The 17,664-nt window shown below is 43.4% G+C and overlaps 2 protein-coding genes across 6 annotated transcripts in view; one reads left to right on the top strand and one right to left on the bottom strand.

Moving 5' to 3' along the window:
- The first annotated feature begins 182 nt into the window (after positions 1 to 182).
- Positions 183 to 2,628, top strand: LOC138771635 (uncharacterized). 2 transcript variants are annotated; one of them, XM_069951478.1, is made up of 3 exons: positions 183 to 372; positions 1,300 to 1,462; positions 1,536 to 2,628. In XM_069951478.1, the coding sequence occupies exons 1-3, from the start codon at positions 183 to 185 to the stop codon at positions 1,891 to 1,893; spliced, it is 711 nt and encodes a 236-aa protein (XP_069807579.1). In that variant the 3' UTR covers positions 1,894 to 2,628. The 2 variants fall into 2 exon arrangements, with proteins under 2 accessions (XP_069807579.1, XP_069807578.1); XM_069951477.1 differs by having other exon boundaries at positions 1,518 to 2,628.
- Positions 2,629 to 8,160: 5,532 nt separating this feature from the next.
- OSBPL2 (oxysterol binding protein like 2) overlaps positions 8,161 to 17,664 on the bottom strand; it is a 57,867-nt gene continuing 48,363 nt past the window's right edge. For all 4 annotated transcript variants that reach the window (XM_069953338.1, XM_069953339.1, XM_069953337.1 and 1 more), the window contains 7 exons: positions 16,446 to 16,553; positions 16,198 to 16,287; positions 14,594 to 14,714; positions 14,336 to 14,464; positions 13,771 to 13,894; positions 13,591 to 13,681; positions 8,161 to 12,300 (listed from right to left, as the gene is read on the bottom strand). In XM_069953338.1, the coding sequence (XP_069809439.1) occupies positions 12,198 to 12,300; positions 13,591 to 13,681; positions 13,771 to 13,894; positions 14,336 to 14,464; positions 14,594 to 14,714; positions 16,198 to 16,287; positions 16,446 to 16,553 (766 nt within the window). In that variant the 3' untranslated portion in view covers positions 8,161 to 12,197. The remainder of the gene's footprint in view (positions 12,301 to 13,590; positions 13,682 to 13,770; positions 13,895 to 14,335; positions 14,465 to 14,593; positions 14,715 to 16,197; positions 16,288 to 16,445; positions 16,554 to 17,664) is intronic.

Genomic DNA, 17,664 nt, shown 5'->3' with positions numbered 1-17,664 from the left:
TCCCATAATGGTGTGACCAGTCTGACTGCCTCAACCAGACCAAAGCATCCCACCATAGCACCAGTAACCCCTCAGACTGCCACATTCCACTATAAGGTCATAGCTTAGGTGACAACGTCCAGTATTAGGGCCTCTCCCCTGACCTCAGGGGCGGAGCTGCAGGTGGTAGCCCGGGCCCAGACATGAAGTCGTCACGGCTCGTTGTGGACACCGATCTCCTGATCAGTGAAGTGAAGAAGCGTCCGGCCGTGTACGACCAGCAAGAGGACAACTACAGTGACCGCAACAAGAAGCAGCGCTGCTGGGAGGAGATCTGCACCATTCTGGTCCCAGGCTGGGAGGAGAGCAGCCAGCTGGAGAAAAGCTGCAAGGGTAAAGAGCAAGTGTGGAGAAGGACAGAGAACTACTGCACCCAGCATCTCCATCAGTATGAAGCTTAATATGACTGTACCACCAGGCCCAGGCTGAAGCACTGGAGGCGGGCCGACCCACCCCCAGTGGGAAGAAACCCTAGTCCCTCCATGACGTGACTCCATTAGAATCAATGGAACCCTATCATAGAGGGGCTAGGGTTTCCTCCCACTAAGGGTGGGTCGGCCGCCTCCAGTGCTTCAGCCTGGGCCTGGTGGTACAGTCACTTTAAGAGCAAAGAATTAAAATGGTGCATGTGTTTAAATGGAAGCTGTCGGTGGTATATGATGCTCAGGGATGTGTTAAGAGTAGTAGTCCTTATAATCCTCCCTCAACAGGAGGTGACACTCATTTTCCTTCATTTTTTTTTATATCCCTTAGGCCGGCTTCACACTGTCTTTTTCACGGTTTCCGATTCGGTATGTTTAATTCCACGTACATAAAAACGTGGTCAACACCATTTTTGTGTTTAATTGTGTAATTGCATTCTGCAGTATGGCATACAGTAGCATACTATGCAGGTTTCTACTGCTAGGTCACCTACAAAAGTTGCTTGTGAGGAGCAAGTGAAGGTGTCCTGTGAGATGTGGACTCAAGATTAGTGGTGGCTCTCCAGTATTCTCCTATCATACATCGGCTGGAGACACGGGTTGGGGAACCCTGATCTAGAAGAGGGGTGTCAAACCGGCAGCTCTCCAGCTGTTGCAAAAATGCAATTCCCATCATGCCTGGGCAGCTCAGGCTTTCCAGTCATAATGTGAATTGTAGTTTTGTAAAAGCTGGAGGGTTGCGAGTGTGGCACCCCTGTTGTAGAGTCTTTGGCTGTCAGAACACAGGTGGAGGGATGCAGGCTGGAATCACACATACAGATCTATTCTGTTCTCGCAGCTAAGGAAATTCAGACTCGTTGGAGGTCCTTAAAGGATTGTTTCAGAAGGGAGCTGCACCTGCAGAAGAAGGAAGTGAGGAGCGGATCATCACCTTCAAAACGGAAGCGATACATGTTCTACGACCAGCTGACCTTCCTGGAGCCCACCCTGATGCGCAGATCGTAAGTAAACTTTGCCCTTTCTCTTAAATTGTACTTTTCCAAACTCTGAGAAAAGACTGGTCTTTTTATTTAGAATTTCTGGAAAAGCCTCAGACACACAAGAAAGTCCAAAGTCTGAGGGCAGCGATTCTGAACCCCCCGTGAGTCCGCTACCGGAACGTGTGGCACAGATCCCTGAACCCCCGCGTACTAAGAGGAATAAGTCCAGCGGAAGTGGCTTAGGGGACTTTGAAAGCCAAATCATTGGGATGGTCGACTCTCTGAACAAGAAGAGAGACAACGAGAAGGATGAGGATTACTTGTTCGTCCAGTCTCTGCTCCCGTACTTGAAGAAGGTTCCTGTAGAGAAGAAGATTGACTTACAGATAGACATACTGCAGCTTGTGAAGACTTACATACAGCCTGGGGCTCCTCAGCCTCTGGTGGAGTAGATTATGTCCTCACCACAGACACGCATGTCAACAAACGCTACAGCCGCTATTTGCCGCATATTGACACTGAGATCTGTGTTGGCACTATTGGGTGCGGAGTGCTGTAGTGTACCATAGGATGGCCAAGGAGTTCACCTGTGTGGTTGGAAGTGGCCAGACATAAACAATCCCTTGACGGGCTACTTCCTGGGTCTAACCTGCTTTTAGTATCTAATAGGGCAGGGGATGGGAAGTGGCGCTATATCTTTATTAGAAGGTCCAATGCCCTATTACTGATTAAAATGTATTCTTCTTCATATGTAAATAAGGCTATAACTCGCATGTCTCATTTACCATTATACAACTGTTACATTCTAGGTTGGAGACGTTATCAGCACCCAGAGGGATAAGACTTTTTTTTTTACCCTTTAAAGGAATTAAGATTGATAGGTCAAAAGAATAATTGTGCCACTTTTATCCACAGGTTGTATCTGGTATTGCAGCTCAGCTACAATCATTTTTGTCCCATCTGTCATTGTTTAATACACCAGCTATCACATGTTTAAAAATGATGAACTCTACTGCAAAACTGCAAGACAACACTTTATTTGTGTGGAGAATGCGGCTATGAGCCTTACTGGGGACAGGAACTCCTTGTACAGTGTTACAATACATGTAGGCGCTATATAGCTGAATGATGTTTGTATGCCTGGTTTTTCCCAGTATCGCCATTATCTTACTGTTGTGAAATACATATTTTTGTAGTTAGAATACAGTAAATGGATTTCTTTGTCTCCTTTACATGATTTCCAAAGAAACATATGGTTACTGGAGGTTGACCAATAGCCAATGGCTATTCCTCGTCACTCCCAAATGATTAATAAGGAGAGGGGCATTAGCTGCTCCTAGACACTTCAATATCCTGAGGACTGGCATCTTGGCATTCAATAACCCGATCTTATTTCCCCTGAAATCTGGTGTCAGGAGCCCCCACCAGTGCTGGCAGGGTGGGCTGACATCAATGTGTATGACCAGCTTTACAAGGAAACAACCATAAGCAGAACAAACCTTTGCTTTTCCTCATGTGGTTCTATGTAGATGAGAGTCAGGCAGTAATTGTATGAATAAGTAGACAGACCAAAGAACAGAATGACCCTTCAGGTTGCCTGGATACTGGGTCCTCATAGTCTATGGTTTCCTGCCGACCGTCCTTATTAACAAATCACATAACAATGGAGAATGAGGGGCATTATAAGGAAATAAACTTGGGATAAAAACATGAACGCCCTGGAGCTTGCAGCTGCGCATTTATCTAATGTTTTATGGAACTGTATATGAAATATTCCAAAACTGCAGATAACCTTGAAGTGACTAGGCTGCTCACTTATTATAAGATACATCGGAGCTAAGCAACTCGGCTGCTCACTTATAAGATACATCGGAGCTAAGCGACTTGGCTGCTCACTTATAAGATACATTGGAGCTAAGCGACTCGGCTGCTCACTTATTATAAGATACATTGGAGCCAAGCGACTCGGCTGCTCACTTATTATAAGATACATTGGAGCTAAGCGACTCGGCTGCTCACTTATTATAAGATACATTGGAGCTAAGCAGCTCGGCTGCTCACTTAAAAGATACATTGGAGCTAAGCGACTCGGCTACTCATATATTCTAAGATACATCAGAGCTAAGCGACTCGGCTGCTCACTTATTATAAGATACATTGGAGTTAAGCGACTCGGCTGCTCACTTATTATAAGATACATTGGAGCTAAGCGACTCGGCTGCTCACTTATTATAAGATACATTGGAGCTAAGCGACTCGGCTGCTCACTTATTATAACATACATCGGGGCCAAGCGACTCGGCTGCTCACATATTATGAGATACATTAGAGCCAAGCGACTCGGCTGCTCACTTATTATAACATACATCGGGGCCAAGCGACTCGGCTGCTCACATATTATGAGATACATTGGAGCCAAGCGACTCGGCTGCTCACTTATAAGATACATTGGAGCTAAGCGACTCGGCTACTCATATATTATAAGATACATCAGAGCCAAGCGACTCGGCTGCTCACATATTATAAGATACATCAGAGGTTAGCGACTCGGCTGCTCACATATTATAAGATACATCAGAGCTTAGCGACTCAGCTGCTCACTTATAAGATACATCAGAGCCAAGCGACTCGGCTGCTCACATATTATAAGATACATCAGAGCCAAGTGTCTCGGCTGCTCACATATTATAAGATACATTGGAGCTAAGTGACTCAGCTGCTCACTTATAAGATACATCAGAGCCAAGTGTCTCGGCTGCTCACTTATTATAAGATACATCGGAGCTAAGCGACTCAGCTGCTCACTTATAAAATACATTGGAGCTAAGTAACTCGGCTGGTCACTTATTATAAGATACATTGGAGCTAAACGACTCGACTGCTCACTTATTATAAGATACATTGGAGCTAAGCGACTCTGCTGCTCAATTATTATAAGATACATCGGCGCTAAGAGAGTTGGCTGCACACTTATAAGATCATTGGAGCTAAGTTACTTGGCTGCTCACTTATTAGATACATCAAGCTATGTTATTCCATTCCATTTTCATACACTGCTTACTATGAAAACTTTGGTTATGACCAGGTAATTGTTGGAGTAAAACTCGTTCTGTTTAAAATGATTACATTTTCATTGAATTTTTAATTAATTTAGGCATACCTATGCATAGCCAAATTTAGCCGATGTTTTACAACAATTCTGACTTCGGATTTGGAATCTGCACACTCAATTTAGTAGAGACAAATTGTTTTTGACCAGTAGCAGAGGAAAAGGTTTTTTCTTGTGCAGTGATAAGATACATCCACTGCTCACTTATAAGATACATTGTAGTGCAGTGACTACACCGCTGACTTAGAAGATACATCAGAGGAAAGCGACTCGCCTGCTAACTTATTATAAGACACATTGGAGCTCAACCTGTCAAGATAAAAGAAAAGCTGGAATGGCTCCATCTGGGAGGCCGGAGATGATAGGGCAGATTAATCCATTGATGGTTTAACATCCTGAAAAATGATAGAGGTGACTTGTATCATAGATCTGATGGCCGTGACCGTTTTATCAGACATCTTAAAAAAGTTAAAAGGCGAATTGATACTTTTTAGCCCTGACAGATTAATACACTCTGGTTACCTACAGCCACCGCTAGAGATCCCTGCAGTCATTTGTACCCTAGTGGAAGCAGCTACATACCACAGTGAGGTTGTGGTTGGCTGGGATGTGATCCATTTTTTGTGTTATTTTACCAACTGCATTCAAAATACAGCATATCCCAGCAGTCTGTTATCCAGGCATCTACCCCTAGTCATTGGATTCTGCAGAGTATTCAAGTGACTGCACAGTCTACAGTTCTACAAGATGACTGGGTACAATATGGGAGATGTATGTATAGAGTTGTTACCGGGAGGCGCAATAAAGAAGAAGAAAATGGCAACTGTTTCACCAAGATTTATTGTGATCTGTGTTTTATATACAAACAGGTAGTGCAGGAAGGACGCAGCACACATAGCTGTTGGGTTGTCACAGTGTGATGGTACAGTATACAAAGGAGGAGGGGCTGCATACTTATTACTGGGATTAAATGCAGAAATCAAATAAAATATCAAAATTTATTTTTTTTGGTCCATAAAAGTTGGGGGTTAAACAACGTGGATGCTCTGGTGATACAGAGTGTTATTTGGTAAGGCAAAAATCACAGTAACAAAACTTGAGCAACAGTGAAAACTTACGTATATACGTGTTCTCCGTTCACATCTAAAGCTGCGTTCAGATAGCCAGAAGCAATGCATTATGGGAGCTCTGATGACAATGAAATCTTATGCACATGACAGAGCAACATGGAGTCACTAGCGTTTACACCAGTGATGATATGACAGCCCAAATCCCAGACGAGGCTTTCGCTGTCCAGGCATGATGGGAATTATAGTTTTGCAACAGCTGGAGGGCCAAGGTTCGCCATCAACGTTCTATACTTACAGCGCTGTATTATATGTTTATGCTTCTGTATTACGGATTAGTACAGTTTGGAAGTTTATGGTGTCATTAAAGGAGTACTCCGGGTGGGGGTTATTTTTAGGGTATGGCCGGGGAAGGGGTGGAAATAGAGGCCGCCGGTCACTTACCTCCCCAGTTCCAGATCGTGCCGCCCCGTTCTCCCATCTGGACGCCGCTTCCTGTTCTGAGCTGCGACTTGAAACGTGACGTCCTAAGGTAGCTCAGCCATACAGCGGTCAGAGCAGAGTCCCGCCTCAGCCGCTGAATAGCTGAGCTGCCTTGAGACGTCACTTCTCAAGCCGCAGCTCAGACCAGAAATCGGCGGCCGGACGGGAGAACGGGGCGGCCCAATCCGAGAGCCAGTGCTGGAACCGCGGAGGTAAGTGACCGGCGGTCTCCATTTCCACCCCTTCCCTGGCCATACCCTAAAAATAACCCCTGCCCAGAGTACCCCTTTAAGGCTTCATCACATCACATGATAAGCTACAACATGTCTATGGGAGCAGTTAGAGAAATTCTGAATACAGCATTGGCTCTAACTGGAGAACAGAACTGAAGCCATCAAGATAGGCCAATGAGGAAAATGGCCCATGGGCGCCTTGTGACAGATTTTGTATTTGGGCCCTAGAGACTTACAGCTGTGCAGGTGGTCAGGGCATGCTAGGAGATGTAGTTTTGAAATAAGCTAGAGAGCAACAGGGTGGGGAACACTTATAGGCTATCCAACCTACAAATTCCTGACTTATAGATTAGTGTTTCTCTGAACTACAACCAACAGGTCCTGACAACCGAAGGAGTTGTAGTTTTGCAACAGGTGAGGAGTTTGAAGGAGGGTGATGACACCTGCTGCAGGGTATAAATCTCCTGTTTATAACCATCTTCTGTTCTCCACTTTTGGCAGGTTTTACTCCTACATCTGAAGTTCCTGACTACGGTGCTGTTTCTTGGCAGCAGGTTATAAGGCTGCGTGCCAGGCGGTATGTCAGCCCAGCACAGAGTGCTGACATATGGATTAGGAAGCTGACACGATGCCTGCATCTATTACTCATCAAACTCACATAAACTTCTAAATTTATCTAGATTTTTTTACATCTTCCTATAAGTTTTTCCATTTCTAGGAAAGCTGGGTGGTAATCAGTATGGCTGATAGTAAACTATCCCAATGTGGGTTGACACAACGTCCCCTAAATCCCGATCTGCCAGGGTTAAAGGAGGTTATTCGGAATCAGGTGCTTTCTTCCAAAAAAAAAACAAACAAAAAAATAGCACCACCCCTGTCTTTAGGTTGGTGGTGATATTACACTTCAGCTTCATTCCTTTCAATGGAGCTGAGCTGCTATACTACACAACCTGATTACAAGAAGAAAGCCACCATGTTTTTATAATTAAACAAAACCCTTTAGGTCACAGGTGTCAAACTCAGCCCCCCCAGCTGTTGCAAAACTAGATCTCCAATCATGACAGGACAGCCAAAGCTTGGGAGTTGTAGTTCTGCAACAGCTGGGGGGGGGGGGGGTGCCGAGTTTGACAACCCTGCTTTAGGTAGAGACATAAGTCAGATTTTTCCATTCAGATGCCCAGGAAAGCAGGGCAAATTTGTGTTAAGAGTAGCTTTCTTTTTTTTTTTTGTTCAATGTTTTGAATAGGAGTTGTGCACTTTGGACCCGCACCTATAGGCTAAGTACACACTGCTTTTTTATGCTCCAAAATAGACACCTGAAAACACCTTATTGATTACAATGATAAATACATGCTATCACTTACAAGCTGTGTTACAGGATATAATTATAAAAAAAAAAAAAAGACATGTCCATTTCACACATCCAGTGCTTCACTGATATTAATGAGCACTAAATAATAATACTACAAATTGTATTGGCAATCTGAGGCTCATTGATATGTGTAAATATGGCCTCATGTTAAAGCGGTTATCAAACGTTGTTATAGTACAGAAACAGCATCACCCTTGTCCTCAGGTTGGGTGTTGTATTGCAGCTCAAGTCCATCAAAATGAATAGAGCAGAACTGTAACACCACACACAACCTGAGGACAAGGGTGGTGCTGTTTTTGTTAACCGGTCACGATTATTTTCTATCAATGTGCAGTCACAACTCATGCTGGACGATCATGTTGGCATAGTAACCCGATCTTCCCTAGCAACTACAACTTCCTGTGTGACAGGAAGTTCTTTCTGCCGCGCCGTAGAATAACGGAGTAAAATAATAACCGAGCATCAGGATATATGTATTAACCTGCCATAGGCTGTCATAGGATTTAATACACAACACACACGAGTTACACAGTATTCAGTGTTATGTGGACAAGAGACAAGATGGCGGTACATCATAATCACAAGTATTTTTAATAAATCCAGTTCAGACACAATATTACCCCTTCCCCCCTTACTATAAAACCCCCTCTGTAGTTAAATCCATTGGCTTTACATTAAATATTGCTTTGTTATACAGCTGTACTCTCTCTCTCTATATATATATATATAAACATATATGCATATAGGTACATATGTACGGTATATACACACACATACAAGCATATACCTGTATGCACAATCTTCTCTCTCTCTTAAATATAGCTATATTCGCACACGCACGCCGCTGTGGACATAGTGGTTGTGGTATACATTGAACATGGTTGTACGGCCTATGTACATTTGATGGGTGTAATGGCGCGTACCTGCAAGTTCAGAGATACCAGGCGCCATCCATACTGGATATAGCAGTCCTATAAATCACACGGTTAGGCACAGAAAAACACACAAATCAAAGAGAATTTAGCCCAAAATAGAATTTAAAAAATCCTAACTTCATGAATATTAAGCATTATATAGGATCAGATGAAAGCGGAGTGGCAATCAATATGGCCGTTCTGAACATCTTGGCTGCCAAGACCTGCAGTGATAAAGGGAGAAGGAGATGAATCCCTGCATTACTAGGCAAAGTTGCCATTCAGGAGTCTGGAAAAGATAGAAGTAAAAAAAGAAAAAGAAACTCCCAGTGGTGTGGGGATGGGTTATTTCTTCGGCATGACCCCTCTCTGCATTGGCTCCAACCTAAACATGGGTCCCTGTGGACATAGGTTATGTTCTCAGTAGAGGCTCGGTGGGCACAGGGTGTTTTCTGTTCACGGGATCTATTGCAACGGGTTATTTACTAGACAAGGGCCATTGATCTCATACATAAACACAAGAGCACAAGCCTGGGCAACAACCAGAGCAGAAACAAGAACCCTGGACCTGATACTGTGAACCAGTAATATCTGTGAGCAACAAGGCTCTTAGTGGAATGACAAATACTGATCCCCTGTCAGGACCAGATTACTTTTCTAACTCATAGGATGCAAGGTGTAAGACAAAGTATGGATTGGTATACATAAAAAGTTGTATTATACTCTAGAGCTGCACTCACTATTCTGCTGGTGGGGTCACTATGGGTACAAACACACACACCGTATACGCAGCAGATTTGATGGGGCAAATTTGATGCTGTGTTCAGTTGTTTAGATACAATCTGCTGCGTATCGCAGCAGAAAATACGCTGCGTATACGGTGTGTGTGTTTGTACCCTAAGTACATACATTACTTATCCTTTACTGATACTGCGTTACATCCTGTATTATACTCCAGAGCTGCAGTCACTATTCTGCTGGTGGAGTCACTGTGTACATACATTACATTACTTATCCTTTACTGATACTGTGTTACATCCTGTATTATACTCCAGAGCTGCACTCACTATTCTGCTGGTGGAGTCACCATGTACATACATTACTTATCCTGTACTGATCCAGAGTTACATCCTGTATTATACCCCAGATCTGCACTCACTATTCTGCTGGTGGAGACACTGTTTACATACATTACTTATATAATACAGAATGTAACTCAGCAAAAGTAACGTAACAGAACAGTATATGTGGAAAACACTGTGTGGAATCCGCTGCTCACTCCCCCTTGAAGTTTCACCCATCACATAAGCTCCACATGTCAAATCTTTGGGCGCACAGCGGAATCCCTCAGTTTATACAATGGAGTCTATAAAGCCGGCAAAGAGGGAAGTGGGAGCGCGCGGGGACGTGCGGGGGATTCCACAGAGTTTTCTGCAAGAATTACTCCGTGTGCATATTCCCTATGTCTGACACCATCAGCAGAATAGTGAGTGCAGCTCTGGAGTTTATACAGGATGTAACCCAGAAGCAGTAAAGGCTAAGTAATGTAATATAAGTACACAGGAACTCAACTTTCTATATCGCTATATATACTGTATGGCACTCAAAGATGGAAACTTTACTTTCAATAGTTATCTACCAGAGCATGCGAGTGTGCACACTTTTCCTCGGTGCAGGCGGTGAAGGTGCAGAGCGGATGCCAGCTTAAGCTAATTACACAGGAGATGATAATGATTGGTATGCATTATGCTCATCACATTATGCTAATGCAGGTGGAGTGTAGGGTGCACATGGGAAAGATTCCAGCATTGGCTGATCACAGGGGAGGTCATAATGGTTGGCATGCACAGATCACCTGAGCATGCATACTTAAGACATTCCCAATGAGGAGGGTATGTGGCACACAGCTTAGATGTAGCACAAGTAACCACAAGGCATGGAATAATAACTAGCATGCTAAATTGCCTAAATGAGTACAGTATGTGTGAACCAAGGAATATGAGATGATCATGGTCTTAAAGTGTCACTGTCGTGTGTGTATAAATATATATATATATATATATATATATATATATTTTTTTTTTTTTTTTTGCAGAAATCAATAGTCCAGGCGATTTTAAGAAACTTTGTAATTGGATTTAAATATGCCATTATCTGCATTCAAGGGTACAAACACACACAGCAGATTTGATACTGTGTTCAGTTATTTAGATCTAATCTGCTGCGTATCGCAGCAGTAAATACGCAGCGTATAAGCCATGTGTGTTTGTACCCTAAAAGCCTTTTCCCAGGTCCCCCCCCCCCTCCTCTTTTCCATCCACTGCAAAAAAATCTGAAAATTGTGACTTGTTGCATCAGATGTACCCAGTCTGTTCTAAGGAGAGGGGAGGGGAAAGGAGGGAGTTAGCCGACAGCAGAAAGCTGAGAACAAAGGGATTACAGGCATGGAGCTGGGTGAACGCTGTAATCAGAGCTCAGAGAGGTCAGTGGTGACTGTCAGAGGAGATAAAGGGCAATGTATTTGTTGATTAACTCTTTGTTGTCCTGTTTTGGTCTTTTACTTAGCTCTCTCCATAGGAGAACAATAAAGACAGGGGAGAGAGCTTCAAACTGCATGATAAACATGCATTTTTCGGTTAATAAACCTAATTACAAAGTTTCTTAAAAATTGCCTGGACTATTGATTTCTGGAAAAAAAAATTCTCGACAGTGACACTTTAAGCAGTCTTCCCCAACCTGTGGCTCTTTAGCAGGCGCAAAAGTACAACTGACAGCCAAAGGCTGCTGGAGTCACAGGTTGGAGATCACCGACTTCACATGACCCTATTGACAGTCTTGATCACAGTACCGGTACAGAGAAACCCTTAAAATAAAATTAGTTTTTCTTTATTTTCAAAAATATTCTTAAATCTTATCTCTGTGATCAACAATATCTTGACAAAACAAAATTCAATAAATTTGCAAAAAAGTACCTTCATTCAACCTGTAGGTGGTGCTCTGAGCTATTCAAGTCGATTACAGCCTGAAACGTCTACACAGGCAGGCTGTGGGAGGGTACTGCATTATATCGGCCCTAATCCTAAACATTGCTAGCCCCTTTGTGTTTATGAGCTTCAAGGCTTGTGGACCCAGCCAAAAAAGATTATGAAGTACGGAAACGGTGAGTTGAGAGTGGATTACAGAGCAGCAGCCAGGATTGACGTGTGATTGACACATGCTCACTAGTGACTAGTCATCAAAGTCAGACAAAGGTGGTTTGAATTTGGGAAGCGATGGGTCCCCCACGCTGTTGGCTACAAACTTTGTGCGTCAGTATACGCCTATGTCACCCGCATATACAAACTAACACAAAAATCAGCTTTTATTTTTGGCAACCAAAGTTGTTGAATAATTCATTCCCTGATTGCTGAACAATAAAGTTTCCTAAAAGAGAGAAAAAAAAAATGGAGGTGCCTATATATAAATATATATATGTACACCCCGCTCCGCAGAGACACAGTCAGCGAGCCTCGGCTCCGGTGCAAAAGTTGATATGAAGCCTAGGTCTGATGTAAAACAAGAAGTCCAGGGAGAGGGGCTCAATAGATGTCAGGACAGTCCGTGAAGTTTCTTTCAAAGTATCCTCCAGTATAGAGCCAGTCAGAGGTCTTGTTGTGCGGGTTAGTCCCCTGTGTAAACCACCTGAAAAAGACACAGAGGTTAACTCTTTAGGCAAAGGATATGTTATATGGAGGCAAAAAGCCGAGAGGCACAGGCGGACGTCAAGGAGGTGAATGAGAAACAACAAGATGGCTAAGAACATGTCAGAGAAGAGGACGAGGCAGGAAACAGAGAAGAGGACGAGGCAGGAAACAGAGAAGAGGACGAGGCAGGAAACAGAGAAGAGGACGAGGCAGGAAACAGAGAAGAGGACGAGGCAGGAAACAGAGAAGAGGACGAGGCAGGAAACAGAGAAGAGGACGAGGCAGGAAACAGAGAAGAGGACGAGGCAGGAAACAGAGAAGAGGACGAGGCAGGAAACAGAGAAGAGGACGAGGCAGGAAACAGAGAAGAGGACGAGGCAGGAAACAGAGAAGAGGACGAGGCAGGAAACAGAGAAGAGGACGAGGCAGGAAACAGAGAAGAGGACGAGGCAGGAAACAGAGAAAAGGAGAAGGAATACAGAAGAGAAAAGGAGAAGGAATACAGAAGAGAAAAGGAGGAGGCAGGAAACAGAGAAGAGGACGAGGCAGGAAACAGAGAAGAGGACGAGGCAGGAAACAGAGAAGAGGAGAAGGAATACAGAAGAGAAAAGGATATGGCATGAAAAAAAAAGAGAATATGAAGGCAGAGAAGAGGACGACACAAAGGCAGAAATGTCCCAGATTTATCAGTCTGTCTGATTTACTCATAGAAACCAATCACAGCTGAGCTTTCATATTACTAGAGAACTATGACAAATAAAAGCCGAGCTGTGATTGGTTGCTATGGGTAAACCAGACAGATAGACAAAAGGGGGCCATTGTGTTAGAAGACATAAGTGAGAATGAGATGGGAGAGTAGATGAAGGCACGATGGCTCTAGAGTATGTAAGACAGGAAGGGATGTCATGCAGGAACAGTAATGTAACCTCAGAAGACACCAACATGTAGGAGATGATGTCATATAACAAAAGAAGGTAGAGATGAGACAATATGGCAGCAGAGGGCACACAAGGGGCCATAGAATAGATGATGAGTGTCAAATGTGAAAATGATAGAGGAAAGTGAGTGAAGAAGAGATAATGAGGAGAAGAGAAGAAAGCACCAGGACACCTCGGAATTCCTCAGCACAGCCAAGACACAACATGAAGTGAATTAGAAGGTGTCTGCTAGGAGGCGGGATTGTATGTGATCTCTCCTGTAACATCTTATGTGGCCATTTATAGGATACATGGAGAATAGCAAATCACAGCTTCATATAACCTAACCCCAGCCCTCCATGACACAGTACCTCGTCCTCCACTCCTCGCCGCTCTTTGCCCGCTCCCTCCGGGACGCTCTCTGCTTCTCTTCTAATCTTTCCTTTTCTTTACTGGCCTGATCTAAAAGAGACAGTGATAAGTGTTACATACGTGATGGCAAGAGTGCCAGAAAACAGATGTCACATGGTTCAACGCCAGATACTACTTACCTAGATCTCCATTTTCCATATACCTGATGTCAGGTCGTAAACGACAGTCAGTGGGGGCCAATGTAGACTCCAAGTCTTTGTCTAACTCATTGAGGGCCACAGCAAAATTGGTAAAGTTGTACATCTAGAATACAATGGCAATGATGAGAGTGGTCATCCCAAGGAAATATATATGTAGGTGAGCACACCTCTGGAGTTTAATATAGGATGTAACTCAGATCAGTACAGGATAAGTAATGTAATGTATGTACACAGTGACCCCACCAGCAGAATAGTGAGTGCAGCTCTGGAAAAAAATTCTTGGCTATGGCCCACATTTATCAAAGTGTGTAAAACGTTTGCAAACTGTCTACAGCAACCAGCCCTAGCTCAGCTTTCAGCTCAGGTAAAATGAAAGCTGAGCTGTGACTGGTTGGCTCATAAATCTGAGCCTATATCTCCATGTTGTGTTCAAAAGGTATGCTTCACAACAACAGGAATACAATTCTTACAAACCATAGCTTTAGTAGTGGGGGAAAACCTTCCAATGTTACACATAACCCCAAATCTATGTACCCATGCTAACCTGAGTAGAGTTTGGGGGTCGACTGTTGATCCTCCAAAGTAGTTTACTGCCAGGAATAACCTGCACAGTCTCCTGGATCTCAGGCATGTCGTCCGCTTCATCAGTTTCAGGGTTTACAGAGTCCTCGTTCTGCAGATAAAATGTGATACATGATCAGATTTTGGCCTTGTCCTCCTCATCGTAGTCTTCACCATAGGGGTGAGACCAGGTAATGGAGGCCCCCATCACACCAGGCTATATGAAGCTTACACCACTAACCTTAAATTTCTTCTGTTCACCTCCCTTTTTCTCAGACTTCTTATGTGTTTCATATGTAGTGGGGTCTACACTCCACAAACACTCCGTCCATTTCCCATAGATCATACAAAGCTTCTTCTTACTATGAGAGAAAAATGATAGGAAAAACGCAAATCACAATAAATGATGATAATAATATATCTGGGGAGATTGTGCCAGGCTTGTGCTTTAATACAGCAGCCAAAGTGAGAAAGCAAAGCTTCAGTATGACGTATGGAGGAAGGACAGATCTGGAGCTGAGCGCTTGATGGAGCTGAACTGTAACAACCAGCAATGACCAAGATGAATAGAAAGTTACCACTGCATGCTAGAAAGTGGTATAAATAGCAATTTCCAGATTTGAACTTTGAATAAGAGGGTAGCAGAGAAAGAGCAGAAATATGGCGGAGCTGAGAAGAAAGAGGAATAAGAGAATTGATGGGAAGAGCAGAGAAAAAGAAGGGAGAGGAAGAAAAGAAGAGAGCATGCAGAGAAAGAAGGGAGGCATAAGAAAGAAGAGGAGAGAGAGAAGGAGAAAACAAAAAAGAAGGAAGCAGGGAAAAAAGGGAGTGGTAAGATGAAAAGAAGGGAAAAGAATGGAGTGGGGAAGTAATAAGGGAGAGAAGAGAGAACAAGATGGCAGGGAGGGGTAGAAAAAAAGCACAATAAAAAAGAAAGAGGGAAAAGGAAAGAAGGAATAAAGGGAATAGAAAGAAAAGAGATAGAGAAGAGGAAAAAGGAGAGGAAGGAAGATGGAGAGGACAAGAAAAAGGAGCAGGAGGAGGAGAAGAAACCAGCAAGAATATGAGAAAGAAGGAAGACGACTAGATAAAAGGGAGGTGGGAGAAAGAAGGAAAGAAGGGAGTGGAAGAGACAGAAGCTTTGGAACAAGATGTGGGACTCCCACTCTTCGGGCATCCATGAGCTTCTTAAGTGCGAATGCACAGGGGTCTTTGATGGGGAAACGATCAGCAGGTTAGAAGCAGCTAACCTGCTAATATCTACCTATAGTGCCCGGGGCGCTGAGGATGAAGGTAATCTTCTTTCGTTCATCCTTGGCACCATTACTGTGATATTAGGAGTTTGCCAAGTCCTATGCTAATGAGGCATTTTGGTGCACTGGAGGTGAGACTACTGCCCTCAGTGCACCGATCCTCCCCTAGTTGGTCTGCCCCTCCTTATGAACATGAGTAGAGCAAGTGCGCCAAAATTACTGCAAATATCACAGCACCGGCAAAGAGGATGAAGGTAAAAAACCTACCTGCATCCTCAGCTTCCCATGCGCTATAGGGACGCATCAGCGGGTTAAAAACTTGCAGATAGTTTAGTTAAAAGTTTAGTTAAAAGTAAACAACCCCTTTCATACAGTAAACTCCCACACACTTCAGTAAACAGGACCAAGTTTCTCAAGTCTCCAGGACTACCATAGGCTTTAGTTGTAAGGTCCAAATACATGTAAAGCTCTTTTGTGTGGTGACACAAGGGGGGAGGTCAGTTCCTTTTCCCCTACCAACATTAATTGGGTCCTAAAAGAAAAAATATTTTTGGAAAAAAAAAAAAAAAAAGAATGCAGCCTTGGAGCTTACTTCTTATCCTGGATATGACCTTCTACTCTGTGCAGTTCCTTTCCAAACAGACCACAGGGCTTGAAGTTTAGAACACACTTATCACCAGTGCTGGAACAAACCAAAGACGAAAAACATTAGACAAATACATGTGCACATAAAATCAGAATTTTCCAGAAATGGCGCCACCTTTGTCTTTGGGCTATGACTGGTATTGCAGCTCTTCTGCAATCAACTGAATAAATGTGCTGTGGAGAGTACATTGTTACCTGTGGTTTATGATCTCCATGGTGCCATATTGCTCTATCCACAGTTTTCCAATGATGACGTTGTGGACACAGCAGGTAGGATTCGTCCATGTATAGACGTCTTTGTGCCTGGAGGTGATACAGATACTCATAGTAAGTCAAGACTTTTCACTTGGGCTTGAGGCTATTGGAAGGGGGCTCAGCCAATGTGATTATCTGACATGACTAGTCGGCATGATCTGAGTGTAAGTAGCTAACCTGGTAGAGGCACTGCTGTGTATCTACCAGCCAATGGCACCAAACACCAAATGATTAGAAGCCACGAGGTACCCCTTCCAGCTACAGTGCCCTTACTTAGTTGTCCAGATATTGTGCCCCTATTACAGTAAACATAATACAATGCTCCCATAAAAATGTCAGCGACACAAAGTAAACTCCCTAGCAGCAGCAGCCATCTTGCTCCCATAGGAGCAGCAGTCATAATGGTGACAGTAATAAACAATGTCCTCCTAGCCATCAAGTCCTCAGAACAGTAACAGTTATACACATTGCCCCCCTCACAGTAACAGCCACGTACAATGTCCCTCTAACAATGGGGGTCATCATATCCAGCCAATTTAGTATGACAGCACATGAATACATCTGCCAGTAATATTCAATGCCGCCATATCACTGAAAAATAGACCATAATGCAAAGGAAAAGTAGCGCAGTTGTCTCTTGTATGGCTGCTATGGCTGACAGCTCCACATCCTGAGAAATATTGCCCTATTGCATCACTAACCAGTTAACAAAGAGGATGTAAGATTATACAATTTCATAAAACAACAACAATACAGAAAAAATTTAAAATCAATAACAAAGACAAATCGATTTAATCGTTAAAATTGTTACAGTGGGGGGGGCAGGGAGAGTGTATTAAGAGTCAAAGCTGGCTGTAAATAATACTATTGATTTCCTATAGATTCAACCACAAGCCATTGATCTGAAAGGAAGATGATCAATGATACGTTATAAAAAGAAAAACTACAGCCGTGAGCAACGGAGGCCTCCAACTATGAGCAGCACAAAGCAACAAAAAAAAAACTGCAAACGCAATAAGATAGCATTTGTATATATATTTATTGAAAGTGGGTGGAAACATACAGATTCAATGGAGAAGGGCCGTGAAGCTAACAAATGATAGGCAGGCAGGGGGTGCGAGAACATAATAAACAATGTATACTTACCAGTCCCCATGCC

Source organism: Dendropsophus ebraccatus, chromosome 14, assembly GCF_027789765.1.
Source record: "Dendropsophus ebraccatus isolate aDenEbr1 chromosome 14, aDenEbr1.pat, whole genome shotgun sequence".
NCBI classification, from domain to species: domain Eukaryota; kingdom Metazoa; phylum Chordata; class Amphibia; order Anura; family Hylidae; genus Dendropsophus; species Dendropsophus ebraccatus.
Note: the sequence above shows the minus strand (reverse complement) of the source record. Positions and strands in the feature narration are given on the sequence as shown.